General features: G+C 38.4%; 1 protein-coding gene across 1 annotated transcript in view; it reads right to left on the reverse strand.

The window, feature by feature from the left end:
- LIN28B (lin-28 homolog B) overlaps positions 1-27,228 on the reverse strand; it is an 85,354-nt gene that overhangs the window by 30,212 nt on the left and 27,914 nt on the right. Inside the window, exon 3 of the mRNA XM_063125757.1 lies at positions 8,286-8,470. Coding sequence (XP_062981827.1) covers positions 8,286-8,470 — 185 coding nt within the window. The remainder of the gene's footprint in view (positions 1-8,285; positions 8,471-27,228) is intronic.

Raw genomic sequence — 27,228 nt, forward strand, 5'->3', positions numbered from 1 at the left:
ATCCTGCTCTGTCAGCTAACGCTATTGGTGCTGCACTTGAGCTCCCTTACGCTTGCACAAAGTAATCTACATTGGCACTCGCATCACATTGGATACTGCCCATACAGTGCATCTCAAGTATTTAAAGGACTTTACATGCATTATTTCAGTAAGCCTTACTATTTATTTATTTATTGCATTTTTATACCACCCAATAGCTGAAGCCCCCTGGGCAGTTCACAAAAATTAAAACCATTCAAAGTATAAAACAAATAGCATAAAAACATGACATAAAATACAATATAAATGCACAACCAGGATAAAATCAGCAGCAGTGCAGAAATACAAATTTAAAATAGCAAAGTTAAAATTAAATGTATAGACCGTTAAAATGCTGAGAGAATAAAAAGGTCTTCCCCTGAAAGAATATAGTGTAGGTGCCAAGTGAACCTCCTTAGGGAGCTCATTCCACAGCTGGGGTGCCACAGCAGAGAAGGCCCTCCTCCTGGTAGCCACCTGCCTTTCTTCCTTTGGCAGGGGCTCATGGAGAAGGCTATGATAATCTCTCCCATATTACAAATGGGAAAGGAACAGGGAGAAAGTGGGCTAGTTTGCACGATCACTGTGACTTAAACAAGCTACAGTGGGTCATTTATGCTGCAGCATGTGCCATTTCCCTAAGCACTTGGCCAGGCGTGGCTTATTGTGGCATCTAAACCCAGGTGGCATGGCTTGTTTGAGAAGGAAAACAACTCTCAAATAACCCATAGACTATTTGAGTTATCTGAGGGTTTCTCCATCCAACAAGCCATCTGCCTGGGTTCGAGTAATATGACAAGTCATGCCCAGGTGGGTAATTAGGGAATTTGGGACCCATTTGGGACCCAATGACTTGTTTAACTCACAGAGATCATTCAAACCAAGTTTCCCTAAGGCTACTTAGTGACTGGGTTCATATGATCAGCACTTGAATATTCAAAATGGCCACTGGAATGCACTACAAACACCATGGAGATAATGTGAAATGACCCAGTAAGTTCATAGCAGCAGTGTTTTAATCAAAGACTTTCAGGCTTACTGTTCAGATTTCTAGTCATTAAGCAAAACCAGCTCTTATATGATCCAGCTACAAATTTTCTAACGGTGCATTTTTGCATGAAGAGTGTTTATGTATTAAAGGCACATATGCTTTCTTTTTTCATATATTTTCTTCATATTTAGGATTTGTAAAAAAAAAGGCAACAAAAAGAAAACTAACAGTAGCTTTTTAAACACGTTTTTCTTCTGCAACTTGTTCTGATGTTGAAATAAGTGCATGTGTGAGCGCGCGCGCACACACACACACACACACACACTGCATTAAACACAATTATGCTGGTGGAGAAATAATTATTTTTCATATAAGGGTATATAATGCTATCAAAAAACGTGGCGGTGTTCCCCCCCCCCCGCAATTACTCCTGAAATTATTCTTATGGGTCATACCACTACAAGAAAGCATTCGCATAGTAGCAACCGAAGAGGTGTTGGCTTAATTATCAGATATTCTAGCGTTTTCAGCATATCTCAAGAATCACTGGAAACACAGCTACTAGTGTCAGTGCTACAGCAAATGAGAGTGAGAAATAATTGGGCAAAGAGAAGTTGCAAGACCAGATTTCAAGTTATATTGCAAATTGCTAAGTACTCTTTATGGTTCTGCTACTAAAATATGCTATATTTAATACAATGTAAAATTTCTTCCATGCCGCTGTTCTTAATTCTATACATAGTTTTGCAAAACATAGTGTAATTAGCTTCTTACTCTTAAACTACATTTAAAAATAAGTAAATTGTTTCAATGCTTTGATGTTTTGCAACCAAAATGAGCTGGCTAATTTTTCCATTCCAGTTCCCATTCCAGTCTTTAAACTATCTTAATCTCCTGCCCTCAGATGTTGACCTTGTAGGAACAAGGGTCATAGGTTAGAAGAGACAGACCGCAAAAGATCTGGACTATCAATTCATGCCTGAAAGATTTCACTCCCACAAAAGAAGCCGCTAAAAAGCAAATTTCAAAATCTGACAATACAAGCCTTCGAAAGCCCAAACCCATCACATTTATTGAATCTTGCTGAAATATTATTTTAAAATTGCATAACATGGCCAGTACTTAAGCAATATTTTTTTATTAACAACGAAGCACTTTTTATGGGGGAGGGGGAGAACTGAAACTCTGCTTTAATAATTTTGGATATATTAAAGTTAGTTATACAATTGTAAATGTTTATTTTCTTCTGCTACTGTTTACTGAAGTTTTCAGTTATAAATGAAGTATTATCTTTAGAGTTATTAATTCTAAACACTGGCTTCCTTAAGAATGTTGAAAAATAGGGCAAGACAGAAAACATGCTAGCTAGTCTACTTGTCATTGACAACGGTCTATGATCTATTTCATTCTATCTTTAACAAACATCCAGTATCTGTCCTTGAGTTGTGCGCACAAAAATCAAGTATCTCTCTCTCCAAAATACTTCACCACACTTGCACAAACTAAGCACAACCTCAAAGAGGTCTAATGAATTAGAAAAGGTGATGCAAACTCTCCCTAGGTTTAAAAACAATATGACAAAAAGGCAACTCTACTGATTCACAGAGTATCTAAAAAAACGACATTCAAATTGTGATGTGTTAGATTTACATCTTGCCTGTCCTCCATGGAGCTCAAAACAGTATATTAGCATTGCAACAATGTTTTGAGGTAGATCAGGTTGATAAAACAGGGGCTTGCAATCGAGTAAAATTTGTACTTGAATGGGGGACTTGAATCCAGACTTCATTCATTCAAAGCCAGCACTACTCTGAGCTTTACAACACAACTGCCCAGAGGGCTTCAGCTATGGGGCGGTATATAAATAATGATGATGATGATGATGATGATGATGATGATGATGATGATGATTCTAACTTTATAAACAAGGAGATCAGTTATACAGTGATAATATTTTATTTCCAAAACCTAAAATATAGTCTGAGGCTGAGGACATGATCCACAGTTTTAAAAAAAGGAGCCATAAGGGATAGGTGAGCAACCAGAGGGGTTGTGTGCATGTACGTGAACACATAAGATTTATGTACTATTATGTACTATTTCTATGGTAACATAAAACATTAATTCTATTACATTACATTTCTATACTTCACAATAACACAAAGCTCTCAGGATGGCTCACAAAATAAGACAAAAAGCCATAAAAAGTAGCATAATAAAACATAATGTAAGAATCTTAGAAACAGAATAAAGCCAAAGTAAAAACCAAGAAACAGCAACTGAAAGCTCTTAGAACACACTAAAGAAGAAATCTTATGCATATTTGGACAGAAAAACATCCTACAACTCCCAGCATGCCCCAGCCATCCATGCTTGGAATATGGTTAGGATTGTGCTGTACCAATTTAAAAAAAAATACCTCCAGTCTCGGATAATAAACTTGCTGCTCTCTATTTTGGACCAGCTAATGTTTCTGGATGTTTTTTTAAAGGCAACTGCACATATAACACATTAGCCAGCAGTAGTTCCAGGTTAAACTGACTACACTGTGGCCACAGTTTAGCCTTTCCATAGGAATACTGCAAATCCTTAACCATGCAATCTTCAGTTCAGACAAATAGATGGAGATTGCAGATATAGGTACTGTTCCCCTCCCCCCTTCACTTACACCCAGTCCTCAATTTTTGAGGAAAAGGTAGGAATCCCTAATTCCATCCACAAGCTCTCCGGCCCCACAACACCTCCATTTTTGCAAAATTATGTCTCCCCATTGCTTTCTTAAAACAGTAGGTAAGGGGTAGTCCCATTTGCTCCTCCCCCCACCTTTAAGAAACATACATGTGGAGAAAGGAAAGCTCACAACTCTCTAATCCAGGACTATTATCACAATAGAAGTTATGCCATTGAAAAGGGATGTGCCTGCTGCCACTTTAGCCAGCATACGTATTGGCAAATGCATTTCTCTAAACTTTTAGATGACTACCAAAATAAATTGAATTAAATTAAGATGCCTTTTTAATGGTGTGCTGTTTTCAATGATGCACTGGTTTTAAACGTTTGAATTAGTTGTATGTATTTTATGGTGTTTTTATTTGTGTTGTACCCCGCCTCGATCCAGAGGGAGAGGCAGGTAACAAATAAAATTATTATATTATTATTATTATTATTATTATTATTATTATATTACATAAGGTAATCATGAATAAAAGCAAACTTTCAGCAATTTAACCCTCAAATATTCAATGAAATATAACTATCACACAAGAAATCAAAGCAGCCCAGTTAACTTTGATGTAAAGGGTACTACAACATTAATTGCAGACAATGACATGAGAGCAGTCTGTGGTTTGCTATTGTTTGCCAACCTGTCTGAACTGAAATAAATTGATCAGCATTTAAACTATCCAAAGCTAGAGAGTGGAAACCAATTCTAATCATTTCTAAGCACTGAAGGCTATTCCCTTGCAAAACTAATGCAATTTAAATCACTTCTTATACCCTGTTCTGAATGTGACACTTGAAAAAGGCTGCATACTCCTGATAACTATTCAAAATTAAAATTATAAATAAACGTGGATCAATGGCAAGGAATTGCTTAACTCATGCCTAAATTACATAGTAGCCTTTCACAGCTCAGCTCAGCAATCATTCTCTATGTAATGCTGGATTTTTGTTTTCCATTGTTTGGGAAGTCTGCCCAGCTCTGTCTGCTCTTCCCAGTCTTGAGCCCTTCCTTCCATACTCTTTCACAGGAAATGTTTCCTGGAACTACTCTACGAGGTCATATCACCAACTTCTTTTGCATCTCCCCATCAATGGCAATTGTATTATAAATATACCCTAAGAGCATGCATTAAACTATAAGTGTAGCTACTAGACATTTCAATCAGCTCAAGGTCTCCTTTACTTGGCGTTGGTTAATTCCTGTCAGTCACCCACCATCCAAATTGATATTTGTCAAAAATCACCTTTTCAATACTAGCAAAGCTAGTTGAAGACTTTGATAAAGATCTGTTTTCAGATACAATGATGATTTTTCCATTGTAAAGAGGTCTGGGGGGATGGATATGTACATTTTTTTGTGGTCTGAAATGATTCCAACAAACTGACAATAGAAATACTTAAGATGTTATATACTAGAAACACCAGTAGAGGTATTGTGAACAGATGGGAAACTTGTAGCCCTCACCTTAATTTAATGTGGCCCTTGGCCTAATTTTAAAAGCCCTCCACAAACTACCAATTTAGATCTCTTGTATAACTGATCTGCCCTCACCAAGCAGCCCACTGGGTATGGAGGAAGAGAAAGGAAGGGAGAGAGAGAGAGAGAGAGAGAGAATGGAATGGCAGGAGCAGAAAGGATTGTAGAGAGAGAGAGAAAGGGATGGCAGAGGGAACATTAGAACATAACATAACTTAAGAAGAATCATGCTGGATCAGACCAATAGTCCATATAGTCCAGCATTCTGTTCACACAATGGCCACCCAGTTGTTGACAGGAAGCCCAGACATGAGTGCAACAGCACCCTCACAATGTGCACATAGGCCAGGAGGCAGCACATAGCCATCAGTATTAGTAGCCATTGATAGCCTTCTCCCAAGAATTTGTTTAATCCCCTTTTAAAGCCATCCAAATTGGTGGCCACATCTTATGGTACTGAATTCCATAGTTTATGCCTGCCCAGACAATATACTAAGCCATGGTTAGGCCGCTAACTCTTTGCCAACAAGTGGTTAGTGAGCATGTTTAAACCATGATTACCTAGCCACCATGGTTAGTAATGGTTCATATGATACTAAATCATGATTCACATGACACGCTAAGCCATAATGTTTAGTTCAAAATGCTTAACCACTGTGGCTTAGTGTGGTGTCTGATCAGGGTCTTTAACTATGTAGTGTGTGAGGAAAGAGAGAAGGAGATAATAACTACGTACTGTGTGAGGAGAGAGAGAGAGAGAGAGAGAGAGAGAGAGAGAGAGAAAGACAGCCTTGCCTTTCACTTGCTTCAAACCCCAACAGATTAGCCCTGACAGACTATAACGCTCAACAGAAAAAAGTTTAACTTTGTATAAATTTGCTATAGTCTTTCTCAGTAATGAGTTAGCAAAATTAGAAATTGGAAAAAAAGCAGATTTCTCAGTCACTGTGCCCTCTCCCAAAAGTCTTTCCTATTCCATAGGTTCCTCCTCACCTTAAAAAAATCCCTTCTCATAAAAGTCACAGAGCTCAAGCACAGAGAAAAAACAGTAAATAAAATCGAAATATAACACAGAAGCTACGATATCATAGATATATAAATAAAATGTAACAGAACATAAATAACATCATTTTTAAACATACACACACATACGCACACTCACACACATATACTAATGCCATGAAATTTGATTTAGAGAACATGTGCTTGAGCATGGATTTTCCACACCCTATTCATGCACCTCTTACGCCTGTCTGCAGGGACCAACTCTAGCTTTATGCCTCCAGACATTTTTCCAAGCAGCACATCTGCATATAGATAGTTTAGTGAAATGGGGAATGATGTGTGTGTGTGTGTGTGTGTGTGTGTGTGTGTGTGTGTGTGTGTATGCACGTGCATACAAGCTGGAGCATGTTCAGAGGAGGGCAACCAGGATGATCAGGGGTCTAGAAACAAAGCCCTATGAAGAGAGACTGAAACAACTGGGCATGTTTAGTCTGGAGAAGAGAAGATTGAGGGGAGACATGATAGCACTCTTCAAATACTTGAAAGGTTGTCACACAGAGGAGGGCCAGGATCTTTTCTCAATCTTCCCAGAGTGCAGGACATTGAATTATGGGCTCAAGTTACAGGAAGCCAGATTCCGGCTGGACATCAGGAAAAACTTCCTGACTCTTAGAGCAGTACGACAATGGAACCAGTTACCTAGGGAGATTGTGGGCTCTCCTACACTAGAGGCATTCAAGAGGCAGCTGGACAACCATTTGTCAGGTATGCTTTAGGGTGGATTCCTGCACTGAGTGGGGTGTTGGCCTCGATGGCCTTATAGGCCCCTTCCAACCCTACTATTCTATGATTCTATGCATGCAATCACTAAAGAGCCTGAAACTGCCCTTAATTTTACTGACTTTGTGAAAATCCATGTTTAATTCCTGAAATTATAAATTACCATTTCAATGAAGGGTTTAAATGAACAGCAAATTATTCTGCACATGCTCATTGCCAGACTGATGCTTCCTGGGTAGAATTTAATTCCCAAAAGAATTTAATTCCCCATAAAAGTTCATACAGCAATTTAACAACTGAATTGAAAAATAGTTTCAGCTTAAAATAGATGTCATCTCTATTTAGGGGGTTGGACTAGATGGCCTTGTAGGCCCCTTCCAACTCTGCTATTCTATGATTCTATGATTCCTACACAAAAGTTTACCAAAACCGAACATAACTTTGTAGATCTCTACATTTTCTGTTTTAGTTGATCCTTGATCTAAGTAGCATCAGAAACACAAAGCTTTCACTCCATCAGCTGCCACAGATCTATACAGCTAAGCATTCTCTTTCACATCCAGAAACCTCCACCCTGGTCTAACTCTAATCCTAGCTCAAATCCTAAAACTTCCAGGATTTGTCACTAGCCTGCTGCATAACACAATTTTTTTTTTTAAAGTGAGAATTAGCAAGCAAAACAATTTGACCTCCATATAGTGAACTGAAAGCCCAAGGCATGCTGTATCAGGTCAACAATACTTAAGATGTGGCCTTCCAACTTCTGCAACATGGTGGCATTACAAAGTAAGTCCCTATATAGCAGCTGCAGATACCAAAGCACTACAAATACTGTATATGGTTCCGATCTTAAGAAAATTGCAATCATTTTTTTAGGCAGCTTATATAACATACTATCATATGCTCACATGATACACAAGCTGGACCACTGAAATTTAAAATATAAATGCTACAGTTAAATTTGAGATGCCCACTTTCAATGCCAGGACTTGACCCTGACACATGACAAACCATCATCATGAAGTATGTGCTTTTGTGCATATGCAGAACTTTTTTGTTCATCTGAGCAAGTACAAGATGCACATCTGAGATTAGACCAAAGAACCCTGAAATAACAAGAGAATTCCAAAGAATCCACAATTTTTATTTTAGAGGTTAAGCAATTCACATCCATAGCTTTACAACTGTATCCAAGTCTTCAAGATTCACTTCTTTTCATAAATGATTGTTAACTACAAACAACAACTTTCAGAAAGATGCATGAAGAGAAAAAGTTAGTAAATTAATTACCTATCTCCCTTTGGCTTTCTTTTCTGTACTGTTTTTCCTTTGGGTCGTCTCTCACTTCCTAAACAAGGAATCCCACCTGGACCTGTTACCCGTATTGATTCAAGGCCTTTGGAAGATTTCTTAAAAGTAAATTCCACTGGTTCTCCTTCTTTTAGGCTTCTAAATCCTTCCATGTAAAGCTTGCTCTGTGAACAGGAAAAATATTCTTAGTTACCATAGACTTATAACCTCCCCCCCCACACCAAATATTGAAGTCTGTCAAGATCAAAACACAAAACAGGATTATATATGTAATCCTGTTATAGTTCTCCTACAGTGTACAATTACTGTGGGATTTCCTAAACAGAACTCAGTCAAGTAATTATTGCTTGAAGTTACTGCCCCAACTCAGACTAGAGTTCCAAATGCACACAATTTAATGAGGATAGCACATAGTAATAACATAGCACATGGAGTTCCTCCAACCCTGAAGTAAATGAGCAAAGCTTTCTGGTGTGGGTGCTCCAGAGTTACCTGGTGACGTTTTGGATTAGGGGCTGTAGTAAACTACTTAGTAAACTACTCTCTTTATTAACCCATTTTAGGAAAATTTAATTCTTTCCTCTTGCTAATTTATTTAAATGTGCTTCCTGCTCCTGAAAAACAAATGGGACCTAGACTATTCTATTATTGTTTTGCATTTTTGTTTAAAATTAATTGAATACGGATTTTAGGTAAAGTTTTATGACTGTGTGCCAACTTATATTCATGGATTTCAAGCTTTATAAAACATTTTGAATGCCTACCAGTAGGGGAAATGGTCAATACATTCTAAAGTCAATGAGTACTATTAGGATTATGACACCAAAATATCACCAATTATTCTCTGGGATTTACTTTTCATTTGAACCCTGCCAGCTGTCTGAGAATGCTAAATTCATGATGTCTGAATTGAGCCTATACTGTAGGCAAAGAAAGAAAAGCCTACAATTGGGAACTATATCTAAAGTTTAAGATTATTAATTAGTAACTTTTGATTATATACCAAACATATATAATGTCCAAAGACATGCTTTGGGAACTCCATGGCAGGCCCCTGCTTTTCAAAATGCACTGCTGAGAAATGTATGGGATATGCCACAGGGGGGTGTAGTAAGAAGGGAAAGAAAGGAGTGAGCAAAGTGCCTTCCACACATGCAAGAGTGGATTCAGATTTATGCCACAGAGAACAAAGCCCTGCTTGGGCCTTGGACCCATTTTCTCCCTTGGAGGGGCATTCTTTACAAGTGAACTCCTGTCTCTTGCATGTCAGTTTGTTAGGTTAAACAAGAACTAATTGCAATAACCAGCAGAGGAAACTGTAAAGAAGGAGAAAGAAAAATATGTCAAAGAGTTAAAGGTGTGCTTGAAATTGTTGCTAGTAAATTATTCATATCTCTCTTAACACCAAAACATAGCTTCTATGAAAGGCTAACATGAGGGATGGCTAAATTGTTGCTTTGGGACACACTGCTAAATGGCTGTTTAGCAGTGTGTGTGTACAGGTGGCTAAACCCAACACTGGGCTAGTGGATGTGTGCTAGGGTGACAGGACTTTCTCCCTCTCTCTCCTCCCCACCTACTGCAGCCTTCTGAGCCACTTGGAAATCTGTTCCAGAGGATTTCTCAGCCCTCTGGAAGTGTTCTTGATGGTGTGCAGTGTGCTGTGCACATGGGGGATGGGTGGTGGTGGGAGTAGTAGCAATTGTCCCTTTCCTTGTTCTAATGACAGAATTGCTATTATTATTATTATTATTATTATTATTATTATTATTATTATTATTTTATATAGCACCATCAATGTACATGGTGCTGTACAGATTACACAGTAAATAGCAAGAAATAGCATTCTGTCAGCAGAATGACATTGTTAGATACATTTGATGGAGTACCCTGTGGTTTTTAAGGCCAATCACAATTAAATAGATATCAGGGTACTTCATACTATGTCTTAAATCATCTTCCAAATCATTGCTGGGGTACTAAAGATGTACTGGACTACAAATGTGTTGGACTTCATACAGTTCACGGGGCAGAAGATCTTTAAGGTCTTCTGAAAACACACCTTTTCACCAGGCTTTTTCTGGGTTGCAAGAACTGCTGGGTTTTACTTGGTTTTATGTGGTTTTATATTGTCTCTTGTCATGTGAACTGCCCAGAGAGCAGTATAAAAATAAATAAATAAATAAATAAATAAATAAAATACAGCTCCCATCATCCCCAGCCAGCATGGCCAACTGTAATCCAACACCTCTGGAAGACACTAGATTAGGGAAAGCTGCCTTAAATTTTAAATCTGAACTGGAAAATCCAGCAGTGACATGAAAGTAATTCAGTTGCCTTGACAGAAAGAAAGAACTACGGTGATTAAAAATGGTTAACTTGAAAGACTGATATCCAAGAATGAGGAGGAGGACTGTGCTGAGATGGGCAGGGAATTTTATTTAGGGGGAAATGGTGGTTACAATATGGGAGAATGGATGAAGGAGAAGACCATGAGGTACCTGTGTTAGGTGGAAAAAGTTACAGAATATAGAACTATATATAGAACCTGAAAAACGTAGCACCAGATAAAGTCATTCCTTAAACCAGCCTTCCCCAACCTGGTGCCTTCCCAAGGCCATACTGGCTAAACATGATGGGAATTGTAGTCCAACACATGTGGAGGGCACCAACTTGGGGAAGGCTGCTTTAGAGTCTTTCCTTTTAGAAAGTGTTGTTCTGCCTATTCTACCAGGAGCATCCTCTGCACAAGCTCCGTTAAGCTCTCTGCTCTTCTGTGAGTCCCATTAATTCCAGTGGGTTTGCACAGGAGAAGTTCCTGTTGCATTGTGCCCAGTGTCAGTGGGTTCTTCAGAATCTGACTTAAATTCACAAAAGGAAGGAAACTCCAAGTTGGGGCTCATTATGGCAGTCTATTCTCTTCTTGATATGCGTGTGTCACTCCTATTAGCATGTGCCTATGGAAGGAAGAAAAGGCTCCTATAATGAGCCTTAATTCAGAATTTCCTTTCTTTTGTGGGCTTCCAGTCAGGGACTAAACACCTGCTGATGCAGCATGGAAACCTGGGGGAGGGGGGGGGAACGAACCATCCTGCTTAAAGAAATTCTTCTTATGGTTAGTATTTTCCCTGCTTTAAAAATAGTTTGAAATAAAATTATGCCGTTAAATCAGCATGTTTGGCAACATCACAGCCAAAATTAATGCAAATTTATTTTATATAGAAAAATCAACCAAATGGTGCCTATGAGCTTTAAATTTTATACTGGTCCACTTTTTTCCCCTTTTTCTTGCACTTTGGAGAGTTCCTCCTCATGTCTGCCTGCAACCATACAAGCAAGTAACATGTGAGCTGGGGATCCAGACCTTAGCATATTCTCTAATCTCCAAAATATATTTCAGAGAGTCAGGAGTTTACAGAATAGGTTACTGTGAAGATCTGCCAGTTTCCCAATCCCATTCTGCATTACTTTTATGAATGCAGATCACACCCACACACGCCCTCCTGCAAAGGACATTGTTTTCAAACAAGCAAATAAACTGTAGTTGGCAGCATGGTAAGTGAACTTATGAATCCACAAAGCTTAACTATGGAAATGTTTCTCTGGCCAACACTGAAGGATCTTCCTAATGCAAGGGTAATGAACTACCAAACTATTTGCATCACAATGATTACGTCTGTGGATCAGGCTCCTAGGAACACAGCTCAATTTACCACACACACTTTGAGAAAGGACTCTGATAGATATTCCAAAGCAGAATCTCAGTTATAGTTGTAGTAGTAATATAGATTTCCAAGCCAGCCAAGACTTCAGTCCTAAACTAAACCCCACAACCCCTGTTGTATAAAAGAAACTTGCAAATATTACGCAGTATAGAAGCTTAAAAAAATACTTATGTTGTGAGTGCCACTTTTGCTTTTTCTTAGTACACCTTTTCATGGGCTTAACAAGAGAAATTATTTGTGCATAAGGCCACATCTGTGACTGTACATGTAACATCTGGGATTTTGCTCTTCATTTAAAGTCCTCTTGACAGAGATTCTAGTCTATTAAAGCCCTCTTAGCCCAGGTCTGCATAAAGCCAATAAATTACTTGGAAGACTGAAGAGTTACCAAATTATATAGGTCAGTATATTTACTCCTAAAAAAATGCAGAACAAATTAAACTTGTTTTTAAAACCCATCAGGAAAAATTAGTTTTTAACTGAGAATTTTTGCTGTATTTTAAAGAGTGACCAAACTTGTTTTCATTAAATATTTATGTAATACAAATGTTCATAAATTGCATTGCAATATTAATTAATGATTGTCTGTTCAGCTTTTTTTAAAATATACTCTATCTTGTTTTATAAACATCAGTAAATATAGAAAAAAGCTGACAATTCCAAGATTCAGACAAGAAAGAAAACAATATATGATCCACTACCTCTTGCTGCATTATGGTTGATATCTGTAGTCAAAGCTGAGTTTAATAATTCAGAGAAAATTACTTTATAGAAACTGATTGCCTCTTACAAATACACTACAACTTAAAAAAAGAAAGAAACAGAAGAACAGTGTAATTTAATACTTCAACCTCTGTCAGCTGCCTGATAAAATGACATTTCTCTTATGATCTGTAAAGTATCTGAACACAGGGAGCTTATAGTAGTGACTAATTGTCTCAGGACATAACAGGAAATAAGTGGCTGAGCAGTAATTAATGCATAAGTAATTAAAACGCATAATAGAAGACTAAGCTGTAATGCGGATTTTTTTGTAATTATTAGAGGCAAGTAGAAAGAAGCTCCCTTTAAAAAGGGGTGTGTGTGTGTGTGTGTGTGTGTGTGTGTGTGTGTGTGTGAGAGAGAGAGAGAGAGAGAGAGAGAGAGAGAGAGAGAGAGAGAGAGAGAGAGAGACTGAAAGCTGTAACTGCAGCCTTAAATCACAAACCCTATTGACGTACACAGGATTGCTGCTTAAGTTCACATATCAACACCTTTTGCAAGGAGGTATTCATATTCCCACATCTGAAGTCACTTCAGAATTAATACATAGATAATTGGGTCTCTCTCATTATTATACTTAACAAAGTCATTTCCAGAGTAGTTGCCTGCCCCTGTTTTGCCATCCCACTACAGAACTTATTATATCTGAGGAAATTATGTTAGCTAGAATGCAATTAATATATTGCACAAATATGACATCATTGCTTGTGGCTCAGTCCATGTATTCTAAATATACATGATGCCATGCCATGCCTCTGATGCCATGCCTCTGATGCCATGCTTCTCGCCTGCCCAAGGACCTCTTCTTCCCTTACTCGGCTTCGTCCTTTTTCTTCTGCTGCCCCTTACGCCTGGAACGCTCTTCTAGAACACTTGAGAACTACAAACTCAATCACAGCTTTTAAAACTCAGTTAAAAACTTTTCTGTTCCCTATAGCTTTTAAATATTGAGTTTATTCTGACTCTACACAGTTTAGCTTCACCCTACCCAGTGCCTGTTTACACTTCCCTGTGCCTGTTTGCATTCTCTTTCCCTCCTTATCGTTTACTTCAACTTTATTAGATTGTAAGCCTATGCGGCAGGGTCTTGCTATTTACTGTGTAATCTGTACAGCACCATGTACATTGATGGTGCTATAATAATAATAATAATAATAATAATAATAATAATAATAATAATAATAATAATGAAATGAAAATAGTCATAAGGGTGTTTTAGGGCAGAATTTGCCATGGTATCATCATTTTACCATGCTGGGCTTAAAGAACCACAATTGTTCTAAGTATCCTGAAAAAGGTCTACATCAGATGCAATAGAACAAAGACCCAAGAAGGTTGCATACTTTAATAACAAAGTGAGACACTTGCCTCCAGGTGACTAAACAAAATTCTCATCAATAATATGCACAGAACAACTTAAATCATCAGCCATAACACATTTCTTTATGAGGTGTGGGTTTACTTTAGGTTCAGTTCTTAACATACATTAAAACAACAAACAAATCAAATCAAACCATCCGGTTCCAACAGAATTCTAAGCAATGTGCCCTCAAACCAAAAACAATTTTACCATGCATTCTAGTCCCTTCATACTATTATGAACCTTACTTATTATTTAGCAGTACAATATGCCAACTCTAACCAAGTTTTATTTTAAAATAACATGAGCATCGCAAGAGTTCCTAATCCTTACCATCGGAGAACCTATTGGCAGGCACCACACCTTTTGATTGTTGGACTGGAACCAGATATAAAATGATACCTCTGGGGTCGGTGGAAGAAGCCTCCTCTCTCACTGAGACAAGCGATAGATGAAGAGTTAGGCAGAGGGATAGGTTGTCAACCATCAGAAAGACCTGAAGATGTAACGTTGGACCTAGAAATCATGCTGCTCTTGTCCATTCTGTCAAAAACTGCTTAACCTTTAATAATACTTGCTCCAAGACTGGACAGAGTCTGGAAAGAACATAAGAATTTGATGGATCGTGACACAGCCTGATTCTTCAAAGTCAAATATGGGTTATCTGCTCTGTGGATTTCTGATATTTAGGGAGCATTCGTACACATGTTTAGACAGAAAAAAATTCCTACAATAGGCATAGGATTGCACTCTTAATTTATATAGGGTGTCTTTCAATATCGTGCAAGTGGACTTCCACTTGTACTACAGGACTTCCTGTTTCTCTCCTCCCCACTAGTCACAGCCAACCCTCTGGAGCACATTTGGAGGCACGGGGGGGGGGGGGGCTACGGGTGTGTGTGTGAATCCATTTTCCTGACAGATTAACACAGTTGGATACAACCCATGTATTTCAAAGGATTGGATTCTAATTTAGCCCTCTGTGATTGGAGTGGCTCCCCCATCTCAGAAGGCTTATAATTCAAACAAGGATCCTGCTGGTGGAATGGGAAGACTATTTTTTCCCATTCCCAATGTAGCCCTCCGCCATTCCAAATGGCTTCTCAACATTCCAGAGCAGATTTTTAGAAGGTGCAAGGGGAAATCAGCAAAATATGTGTCCCTTGTTCTTGAGCAGAGCTCAGCTCAGGGCATCCTTTTGCCAGAATGAAAAAAAGTCTGGATCCAAGCCACCATATACATTTTTATGATTATTTTATGACTTATTTGGTTTGGTAGATTGTTGTACAACACTATAAAGTACTATGGTGGGTAAGCATAATACAATACAATAAAAATAAATTTTCTAAACACAGAAAATAGGTTGCTGATTGGCAACCCTAATTTAATTTCCACAAAATTGAAATTGGAGAGCAAATGGATTGAAGAGAGTTAGGAGAATTGTGGCCTGTGGCATCAGGAAAGCATTGTTGTTAAAGTATTGCTAAAGGAGTAACCCAGGGATAAAGCTACCTTTATTTCACAGAGAACTTCCTTTCACTTTAGGAAGTAATGTGGGTTTTCCATAAAAAATTGAATCAGGTTTTCTGGGACATTTTCTGGTGCCCTAGATTTGAGTCAGATCTGATTCAGTGTGTTTATTTGGCTGACATTTACTTAAAGAGACTGAAAAATATGTCATATGTATTTAAAGTACCATTAAAAATCTGTTGTCTTCTAAAGTAGTCAAAAGTACTTGAAGTGAGGATATTATTAGTAAATATTTTAAGACATGGCAAACACTTCTTACATTTTTTTTAAAAAAATGAAGGTGCTAAGAACTGAAGATATTTAAGGTTAACATGACTGTGTAAGCTTCTTATGGATAGTTGCTGGAAAAATATTGAACGCCCCCGCCAATCTCTTCCACAAGGTATCAGCATGGGCATTCACAGAATGGAGATTTAGTGCTTCTGGGCTCAAACGCTCATTTCTTGAACAGAACAGGTCACTGCAGCTCACATGAGGGTGCTCTGCTGACCTGTCCTGATCCAGAAAAGAGCATTTCAGCACATTTTGGGCTTTCCTCTAGAAAGTGCTAAATCTCCATTGCGTAAGCAGTGGGTCACCCTTGCAGTTGGACTCTCTGATTCCAGAGCGAAATTGGTGGGGTGCAAAAGAATTGGCAGGGATATAAGTGCCCTGCTGGATACTGCCCAATAACTACAGCTCAACGAGCATTTATTTCTGATACCCAATTTGACTAGTAATGTTACCAATTAAGTTTTTATTAAACACTGCATTCCGATACATGGAAAAACATAAAGTTGTGAATAATTTTCCACCCCATGTCCATCATTTAGTGTTGATTATAAATCTTGAACACATACTCCTTACAAGTATAAAAAGCTATTCATGTGATGCTTAAAATGATCCTCTCGGTCACAAAACAAGCTTCAAATATGAACTCTGTCAAGTTCCACATCTCCTCTGACTTCTTATTCAGAAAGGCTCATACCAGAAGACGCTGAGCCTCAAATTCTGGCATAAGGAAATGCAAAATTAATGCACATCTGTGTATCTACTTATGCTTCCTTCCCCAGCCTGGCATTCACCAGATGTGTTGTACTACATCTCCCCCATAATTTTCCACCTGGTTGGGGAAAAGCTAACTGTAGAATTTAGTTACTCTTTGAGACCTGACTTCCTTTTAATCATTAATCTTAAAACCCTGTGCATGCAACCCAGTATTTCCATGTACGCACACAAGAGGGCTCTCCCAGACTGCCTCCATATGCTCACTTTCCTCAGCTGTTGGACCATGTTTTTGTGGGGCACAAGGGGCCATTTTGAGGGAAAGGGAGGCTTCAGAATGCTAAAGCATGGACAGAAACTCTGGTGAAATTTTGCAGCACAGAACATTGGTTATTGGGCTGATTGAAAATATATTTAATAACTAAAACCTATCCATACAATAATGTTGAAGAAGGTTTATTTAAAGTATAAAGAGACAAACAAAAGCAGACAAAAAGCCCAACTGCTGTTTCAGGCAGTTCATCAAGAAAAAACTGTTCATGTGTGATTGGCACAAACTTTAAAGAAGCAGGAGAAATCGAGTGTTTTAAAAGACAAAACCCTAACATGGGCTCCACCATGAACATGTAGAAGATCTTATCACTGCTCTTTGGATTTTAGCCCAAACAGACCATATTTCACCCACAGATTATGACATGCCACGGGCAGAAAACAGGTTCACAAAAGAAGCTGCTTGCAGCACAAAACACTTTAAGTGATTCATGCCAGCTAAGCCACAAACAGCAGAAGGCAGAAGCACTGCTGTAGGCACACTGTGACTGGACTACAACTCCCATCATCCCTGGCTGGGGAGTTGTGGTCCTGCATAGTTGTAGGGTGCCAGGTTATGTAAACCTGTTCTAGTGTTTAAAGTGGCATAAATAGGCTGAAAAGTCTAGAATGATCTTAAGAGTCACTTCACATAACTAGAAGAAGCAAAATTATGCTGAACAAAATAAATAAATAAATAAAACCCTTTATTGATGTTCATAACTGGCTGACCAAAGCAAGTGTTTCATCTCACTTGCCTGCATTCCATGTGCTTGCAACTCTATAACTTCCTTGAAGATTAAGACCAGGGAATGAAACATTGGGCCTGTTTAGACAATATGCTAAGCCATGGTTAGGCTGCTAACCTTTTGCAGCAAATGGTCAGTGAGCGTGTTTAAATTATGGTTATGTAGCCACCATGGTTAGGAATGGTTTACATGACACACCTAGTCATAATGTTTAGCTCAAAATGCTTAACCACTGTGGCTTAGCATGTTATCTGAACAAGGTCAATGTATGCATGTTCAGGACACAATTCTGCATTTTAAATTTACAATGTAAAAGGGTGGGTGGGGGAGAAATTCTGCAAAAAAGATACCAATGCAATTTTCATAGAATCATAGAACAGTAGAGTTGGAAGGGGCCTATAAGGCCATCGAGTCCAACCCCCCGCTTGATGCAGGAATCCACCCTAAAGCATACCTGACAGATGGTTGTCCAGCTGCCTCTTGAATGTGTCTAGTGTGGGAGAGCCCACAACCTCCCTGGGTAACTGGTTCCATTGTCGTACTGCTCTAAGAGTCAGGAAGTTTTTACTGATGTCCAGCCGGAATCTGGTTTCCTGCAACTTGAGCCCATTATTCCGTGTCCTACACTCTGGGATGATTGAGAAGAGATCCTGGCCCTCCTTTGCATGACAACCTTTCAAGTTTTTGAAGAGTGCTATCCTCCTTAATCACCTCGCTTCACAATGAAGCCTGATACCTGCTTAACCCAGCACCCATTTCTGAAGAGAAGAATATCAATATATCAGAATAAACATTTGTGTGGACATTGTGGGTGAAAGGAGGGGGTGTGAAACGAAGTGATGTGACAAGTGCATATGGTATGAAAATTGGGCCACAGTTATTGCAAATCTGCAAAGGGAAACCTGGTGGGCCCTAATCTACATCAGCAATCTACACCTAATCTACACCAATCATATCAGGTGCCTGCTGAGTGGTATCTATAAGATCTCCACCCCCAGGACTACCCCATTTGGGGAAGTGAGGCCTTCCCATGTCACCCTCTTCTGGGCTGCAAAACACTGGGTGGGTGAAATGAGTTGGCCTCACAGGTAATCTTTCCGCCTTCACTGAGGCTACAAAGACCTCAGCAGCAGGCAAGCTGGATTTGGGGTAATACATTTCAAGGCATAATTCTTTTTCAAGTCTGAAGGCCAGCTCTACACACACTTTCAAGGAGACCACAAAAATATAACATATATTGTTATGCAACATCTGAAGTGAGTTTCTTAGACATTAATCTTAACCATTATTCTTTAACTTTTTATTCTTAATTAAAAATATTGTATTCACACTTCAATACTGTGCACACATCCAATTCCAAATATCTGACCCTGAGCTAAGAAAAAGTTTCATTCCACCTATGCAACTTTATCCCACTCAACATCATTTTTCTAATGATAGTACTTCCATTCTGGAGAAAATTGGAGTGCGGTTAGGGCTGGTGAGCAGAACCATGATTTAGAAGATACACTATGCTGGGGCAATGACAGAGGCTGTGTTTGGACAACACAATAGTCAATGGTGGGTTAATAGTCAACTCCAGGGTTGATTATTGAAGGAGTACTCCCCCACAATATGATCATAGTGTGGATTAAGGCCATTGTCCAGTTGACTATTAGTCAATGGTGTGTTTGATTGACACATCCCTCCTTCTCTCCCCTTCAGTCTTCCCGCTGGTATCCCATCAGCCATTGCAAGTTCTGCTAGCTGAACTAGAGCAGCAGCCAATGCTTTGGTCACTCTTGCCAGGGGACTCCAGTTGCCAAAAATAAACAACTGTCTGTGACAAAATAGTCAACAGTGCCCAACACAAGACACAATAAACAATGGTTATTCAAATAATCAACTCTGTACAGTGTTGGTTATTTCAGCCAAATAACCAACCATGGTGTAAAAAAGTCCTCCTGACAATATTTAATATTAAGCGGGTACCAACCATTGACTATTTAATCCACCACTGGTTATGTTGTCTGACCCAGTCAGAGAATACAAGTATTAGGTGACACCGGGTCCTGTAGACGCTACAGGACTAGCATAAGACTTTTTGCTGCCTGGCTTTTTGCTGTAGGAAAAGGTGACATTACAAGTACCAAAGTCAATCAGGCAGTTGAATCTTACTTCAACACTGGCTGGCAACATCCTCCACTGCACCGGAGAGCAGCAGGGTAGTTTAGGTCAAGCATTATGCCTAATGCCTTGTCACTGCTTCGCAGCCCAGTATCTGTCGTCTGTGACAGCAGCCTCACACTGCTGAATGATAGGGCCTGCCCTGCAGAGACAGCAGAAAAACTCACACTGGCTACACACAGCAGACCCAGGATAATGAAGGGAACAGTGAGGGGGAAGAGGTGCTGAAAGGAGAGATACTGGACAATAGAGCTAATAGGGAAATTGACTACAATCAGTAGCATTTTCTAGGAAGGGTAAGGATCCAGAATAGTCTGTCCTTGGCTCCCTTTTCTTTGGCAGAGCTGCTTCCGGAGAACTGACTGTTCTCTTTCCCCCTGCCAAAAGTCAGCGCAGTACTAGGAAAGGGAGAGAGGCATGGACAGAGCTACAATTCCTGCTTCTGAGCCTTACTAATATCCTGTATAGAATAATTAGGAACGCATTGAAAGCTGGATCCTTGAGTTATTTCTTTCAGCCAGCAGTGCACAGATCCACAATGACCTATGTCCATTGGAATTTTATTTGAGCCTTTCCCATTATGTACACTTCCACAACAAGCGTTTGCTGTGGGTTGCCATGCTCCATTGCCTTGCTTATTTACTTGACATCACCATCAAATTGTTGCCCTCCTGTGTTTTAGAAAACTCACCTAGACTTTGACACATATTCACTATTAATTTTCCAGTCAGCACCATTTTATCAACTTTTTTCAACCTTCTCCAACCAGGTGCCCTCCAGATGTTTTGGACCACAACTACCATATTAGATTGTAAGCCTATGCGGCAGGGTCTTGCTATTTACTGTGTATAATCTGTACAGCACCATGTACATTGATGGTGCTATATAAATAAATAATAATAATAATAATAATAATAATAATAATAATAATAATAATATGGTCTGACCATTGGCCATTCTGGCTGGGGCATGGGAATTCTAGGGAAAAGCTGGATTTAATTTATTTAAATAATCAATTTGTTTTAAATTTTCTTTTCACCACTCCCCCTTTGCCAAAACATTAACACTTAGCAAATTTAAAAACGGATTTTAAAAAAGTTTAGACTGTTGTAACATGCCACAAGTGGGGTTGTTGGTTAAGAATTGCTGTTCTTTCAAAATCCAGCAATTAGATTACTGAGACAACACATTATTATCACATTATGCCAGCGTTCTCTCAACTGCACTGGCTCCTGGACTGTGTCTGGGTCCAATTCAGAGTGCTGGTTTTGAAATTCAAAACCTTTAATGGTTTGGGACCAGGGTATCTGAAGGACTCTCTATCCAGATGTTAAGATCTTCATGAGATGCCTCTTTCAGATTCCTGTTTCATTCAAGGTGTCTCAGGAGGCTGGTAGAGAAAGGGCCTTCTCAATTGTGGTGCTGTCCCGATTTTAGAACGTTCCCTACAGAGAGGCTCAGTTGATGCCATTTCAGTGCCAGGTGAAAAATTTTTATTTTCCCAGACTGTTTAGTCTGCTTCCTGCTGCCCATGCTTTTTTAAACTTGTGACTGTATATTTTAATTATGTGTTTTATTTTGGAACTTTGTAAAACATGCTGGGAATGTGTGTGAATGGCAGAACAAAAATTAAAATTAAAAATATTATTCCTCTTCAAATCATCATTGTAGCACCACTAAAACCATTTTAGCCTTTTAAAAAACACAAACAAACATTGATTGTAAATTGTGCAATAGTGCCCAAAATAAACAAAATGCATTAAATGCAATTTTAAAAATTATTATTTTAGTAGCATGTTCAAATAAATTGTGATGTTTACTGTATTGAACAGAGAGGTGCTGGGGATACAAGTACACAGATGCTGACCCCTCCAAAGTATAGAGATTTGCAATGTGTTAAAGTCAATGGACATTGCTTTCTCTTATTTTAACCCCCCTTCCCCATAGGGAGGTGTATAATTTCAGGAAAAATGAGTGAGGTTCCAATCCAAGACTGTGGTTCCAATCCAAATTGGGGGCACTCATGCAAGTAAAGTAAAATAAAGTTATCCTACATAGCTGCACTATGTGCGATGAAGAGCATGTTTACTTTGGCCCTGTGTAGCTGCTGCACCAAGGACAGGAGAATACAGCTGGGTCAAGCTGACTCCACCTATCACATCTCTCCAACTCTTTATACAAGCCAGGTCAATATCCTCTTCCAGGATTTGCTTGTTTCTTATGTACTGATTTGACATTTAGTAATGGCATATGCAGACTCATTGGTTTGTTGAGAGTAAACTGGTTAATTCTGAATGGGAGAAGGACCACGAGACAGGAGATAATCTGTCAACTGGCCCATCAACTCCCCCTTCTCATTAATGAAACAACTGATTAAACTTTGACCATGTCCTTAGCCCCATCTTTGCTGCCAAATCCAACCCTCACGGCATATTGTAAATCAGAAAGCAATAAAAGATTAGAAAAGATTAAAATAGCCTACCTATTTTTTAAATTCCTCACTACCTACTTTGAATGGGTTTGTGTAGAATCTTCATATGATTCACAACCCATCCCTAGACTCTTCTCTCAAAGAGGCCTTCCAGCAAGGTGATTTGGTGACCTGTCATCTATTCCCCCCCCCCCACTACTCATTCTTTAACTTCAAGACACTGTTCATCATCTTCTGCATCCCTCAAACCAGCTTTTGTTCTATCTTCTCTAGGGGGAGGGGAAGAAAACCCCTTTGCTGGACTTTTTTGACCTTTCCAAGTTTCACTCTCTATACACTCCGTTTATTTCTGAAATTCTAGAACAACTTGCCTGTCTTTCTTTGCTGATAACTCATTAGTTGATCTGTTCCAGTCAGGCTCTCTGCCCATCACTCCTCTAAATCTGCTTTGACTGTTATTACTAACAATGCATAACCAACACTAGTGAACATTTTATTTTATTTACTTTATCTTCTGTTAATTTTCACAGTAATGTATTTATACAGATTACTTTTGTATTTATCTGGTTTCTCTTTTTTATTTACTGTTTCTGGCTCATGTTCTTTATTTCCTCTCTCTTTTGGTGTCCTTCCAGGGGTCAGTCCTAAGACCTTTGCTTTTTTATGTTTATCTTTTCTCTTTTCATTTAGGATTTTTTTTTCACAGATGCAATTCTATTTATTGCTCCAGATCCTTCTGCTTCATTTACTAATCTTTTGTCATGTCTTGGTGTTTCATTCTGGCTTTCTTTTCATTTTCTTAATTTAAATATATCTAAATCTAAGCTTTATTTTGTCTAGAAATATAATAAAAAGAAACAGAGCTGAAAATCTCAACTGAAAATAGTTCCTTCTTTTTCTTGGTCTTTTGCTTCGGCAACAATCTAACCTTTTAACTCAGATATGTAATCTTGCTCAGCATTTTTGATTGCACTCTCAAATATTTCTAGATGTTATCCTTTGTTTACTATTATGCCTTTAACACTTAGATCGTCTTCCATCTGGACTACTACAATATACTTTGTTTTAGTCTTCCAAAGTTAACAATTCCATCCATTTATATCCATTCGACTGCTCATCTTGTTTATGATACTTTTGCATTAAGCACATATTACCTTTGTTGTTGTCTCTTTACTAGCATCCCTGTGTCCATTTTAACTCCTGCTTTTGTTTGCACATGCTCACATTCCTTTTGCACCTACTCGTCTTTCTTCCCTTCTTTGTGACCTCCTCCACAATTCTCTCCTTCTAATGCAATGTTACTATTGCCTCAACCAAGGATTTCTTGTTCTATCACATGTCTCCAACTTTTGTTTCATAAAATCATAGAATCATAGAATAGTAGAGTTGAAAGGGGCCTATAAGGCCATCGAGTCCAACCCCCTGCTCAATGCAGGAATCCACCCTTAAAGCATACCTGACAGATGGCTGTCCAGCTGCCTCTTGAATGTGTTTAGTGTAGGAGAGCCCACAACCTCCCTAGGTAACTGGTTCCATTGTCATACTGCTCTAACAGTCAGGAAGTTTTTCCTGGTGTCCAGCCGGAATCTGGCTTCCTATAACTTGAGTACATTATTCCGTGTCCGGCATTCTGGGGTGATCATGAAGCCCTATTTTATGAAATTCATTCCTGCCTAGCATTCATAGATCTACCTTTCCTACTGTGCTTAGAACATTTAAAACTGCATCTTTTTGCACAAATATTCCCTCCTTAACCACTTTTGTTATCCTCCCTCCTACTTCCCTCCCATACTATACCTTAAATTGCAAATTCGCAGCAAGAATTTGTATGCTCAGTTTTATAAAGCACTAAGATGTAAGTGCTACACAGAACAAATTATTATTTTTAAGTGCTACATAGAACAAATTATTATTATTTTTAAGCTAACAGTTGAAGACAGCTATATACTATCACCAAGAAATCTTTTTGGATCAGTAACCAAACATTTCCAAATGAAAATCCCTTTAGACAAATAAAATTATATGCAGTAAAATAAAAAGACAGAAAAATGGAAAGAAGCATTGCAACCTACCTCCTAAAATTTAGAAACAGGGGTTGTTACGAAACCGATGCCCTTATATGTACACTGAACTTGCATTGTTTGTGACAGAGTATTACCTGCAACTTTCCATATGGTTGAACTCTAAAACTCAGACTATTGTAGTATCAGTGGAGTTGGGATTAAAAAGTTAACCTCAAAAAATAAGTTTGTGTATATATTCAGTAAAAGGTTTCTATGCAACTCAACCTCTAAAATTTCTGGCCAATTTTTGTGGGGTGGGGGAACAGAGGACCACAGATACTGACTTGAATTTACTGTATGGGTCAGGAAACTGAAGTTAAAGATTGTGTATCTAACACATTTATACTCTCAGCAATCTGACAAAGGTGTTCTGCAATTCTTTGAAAGTACAAAAACTACAGATTCAAAATCTGAATTTGTACATGCACATACACAATGTACATTTAAAGGAGCCTATTACAAGCTGAACTTTTAAAATCCAGTTACTTTTTCCACAGGCAAAGTAGAAAGAATGAAAAACACATGTACACTTAACATCTCCTGACATAAACCAGATTTGAACCATTGACCTTCAAATCTCCTTTGCAAAAGCCTAACAGGAGCAACCGTTGGTTACTTTCTAAGCCAGTCACTGGCAAAGGACTTCACAAATTGCTGAGTCAATTAAGCAGCTATTTGTTCGTTTTCTGCACCAGAGGGGACAACATGGTAGCTACTAAAGTCCAACGCTGCCATTTTAGAATTTAGGGTTCTATTTTATTTTGATCTCATCACGTTTTGGTATTTTCATCACAAGATTAGCAACAGGAAATGTCATATTCCCTTTTGTTCACAAGATTGCCAAGAAAAGAAAGAAACCTTTTTTTAAAAAATAGAACCAAGATTAAAATTGCCCTTCTTTGATCATACTTCAAAACTGCACAGCAATACCTTATTTTGGTTCAGAACTTTAGCTAGTATATTGCTATGGTATGGTAAAGCATAGCAGTCTATGCAACCAAATGAGAAAAATGATTGAGTTTTCTAAAATCTAAATAACTTTGATATAATAAAAGGTCTCTCTCATTGATAAGCCCTTTTAAAACTTCATCTTTCATAAAGAAGAGCTAGGAAACACAGGAAAACATTACTGAGTCAGATCAACAACACTCCAGAAACAAATCTTAAGTTTACGACAGTCATCAGTGTTCAAGATGCTTTCAAGTTAAGATAACAAGCAATACAGTATCTTTCACTGTTGGTACAAGGATGTATGTGCCAATATCAATCGCCTTGCCTTTATCAAAATTTTTTTGAGAAGGCTGTTCATTGCTGCTGATTCTGGCACTCCATGACACCAAGTTTTTTTAAAAAGAAAATAATCAGCTGCATGGATTTGTGTGTGTATGTGTTTGTGGGGGGCGGGGGCAGGGAGGATCTTAATTCCTTGAAAAACTGTAGCACATTTCTTTGGAAACTCTCTAAGGGCGCAATTGTATTCACAGAAAAAAACCTACAACTCCTAGCATTCCCCAGCCAGCATAGCAGACTTTGTTCTGTCTAAACGTACACAGGATTGCTCCCTAAGACACAGTATTTTGCCAATTTGCAACAACTATTTTCTTAAAAAGAAAAAGCCATCCTGGAAAACATAAAAGACAATAATGCATGAGTGTGTGATCTTCAGTACTGGTGTCAGTAGAAGAGGGTGAGGCCAAAATCAGCTCTCTGAAGTGACTACCTCACTCTGCCTAATAGACGACCCAAGTCTGTGATCCTTATGTACAGTCCAGCCCTGGAAAGCTCCTCAAAACACCACTTTGCTCCTGTTTGCTGCAGTTTCATCTTTGTTCCCCACCTCTTTTAGTCTTCCCACCAGTGCATTGTTACAACGGCTAACTCTGTCACTGTCAGGCTTATCATTCTAGCTGAAACCACACTGCTAGAATCTTCCTTGAACATAACAAAGCAAAAAGCAAACAGAAACTAGACTCATATTGTGTTTCAAAAGCACTAGGGGAAAGGGATGGTGGCAGAACACCAAGGAGGAAAAGATAAAGCACATAGGATCCACAAATGATTTCCCCCCTTATTTATTACATTTCCATACTGCCCAATAGCCGGAGCTCTCTGGGCGGTTCACAAAAATTAAACCCCCACCCCCTTAAACCCCCACCCCCAAAATACATGAAAGATGAAAATTTCCAACATATAAATGAATCCCTATAGTCCAAATTCCACTGCACAAAATCATGTGAGAGAAGAAGTATAGGAAAAGAATATAAAGTTTCTCACAAAGCCTGAAAATTAATTTTCCTAAATAAGGAAAACTATTTTGAGTCACTTACCTCGAACTTTAAAATAAACCAATCAAATTAATACATATATAAAGATAGCCATTTTCATTGTACTTTTTAGCACTTATGCATGCTACACTTGAAATTAGGAATGATACATAAATCTATATGATCACTAGAAGCTGTATCCAAGTTCTCTTTAAATCCTCCAGCAAAGGAGGTTAAGAGATCCCATTGTTTACCTGTTCTGTTTAACCCAAATCTATCTTCTCCCAGCTTAATACCTTTTGCTTCCTGTCTCCTGATACCAGTTATTCCTCATATTATAGCATTATCTGAAGACACTGAAAAATTCCTTCTGCCCTCCCTTTTGTCTTCACCCTCCCTATTACAGTAGTTATTAATTATTTACATTCTTTTTTAAAAATAATTTTAATAAGAATTATAAAAGACGTAAAACAACCATAACATAAGATAATATGAAATACAAATGTTTTTTTTTTAAAAAATGTAATTTTTTAAAACCGCTGGCAACTTTTCTTAGTTAAGTGGGATATTAGAAGATGA

Source organism: Elgaria multicarinata, chromosome 4 (genome assembly GCF_023053635.1).
Source record: "Elgaria multicarinata webbii isolate HBS135686 ecotype San Diego chromosome 4, rElgMul1.1.pri, whole genome shotgun sequence".
Classification (NCBI taxonomy): Eukaryota; Metazoa; Chordata; class Lepidosauria; order Squamata; family Anguidae; genus Elgaria; species Elgaria multicarinata.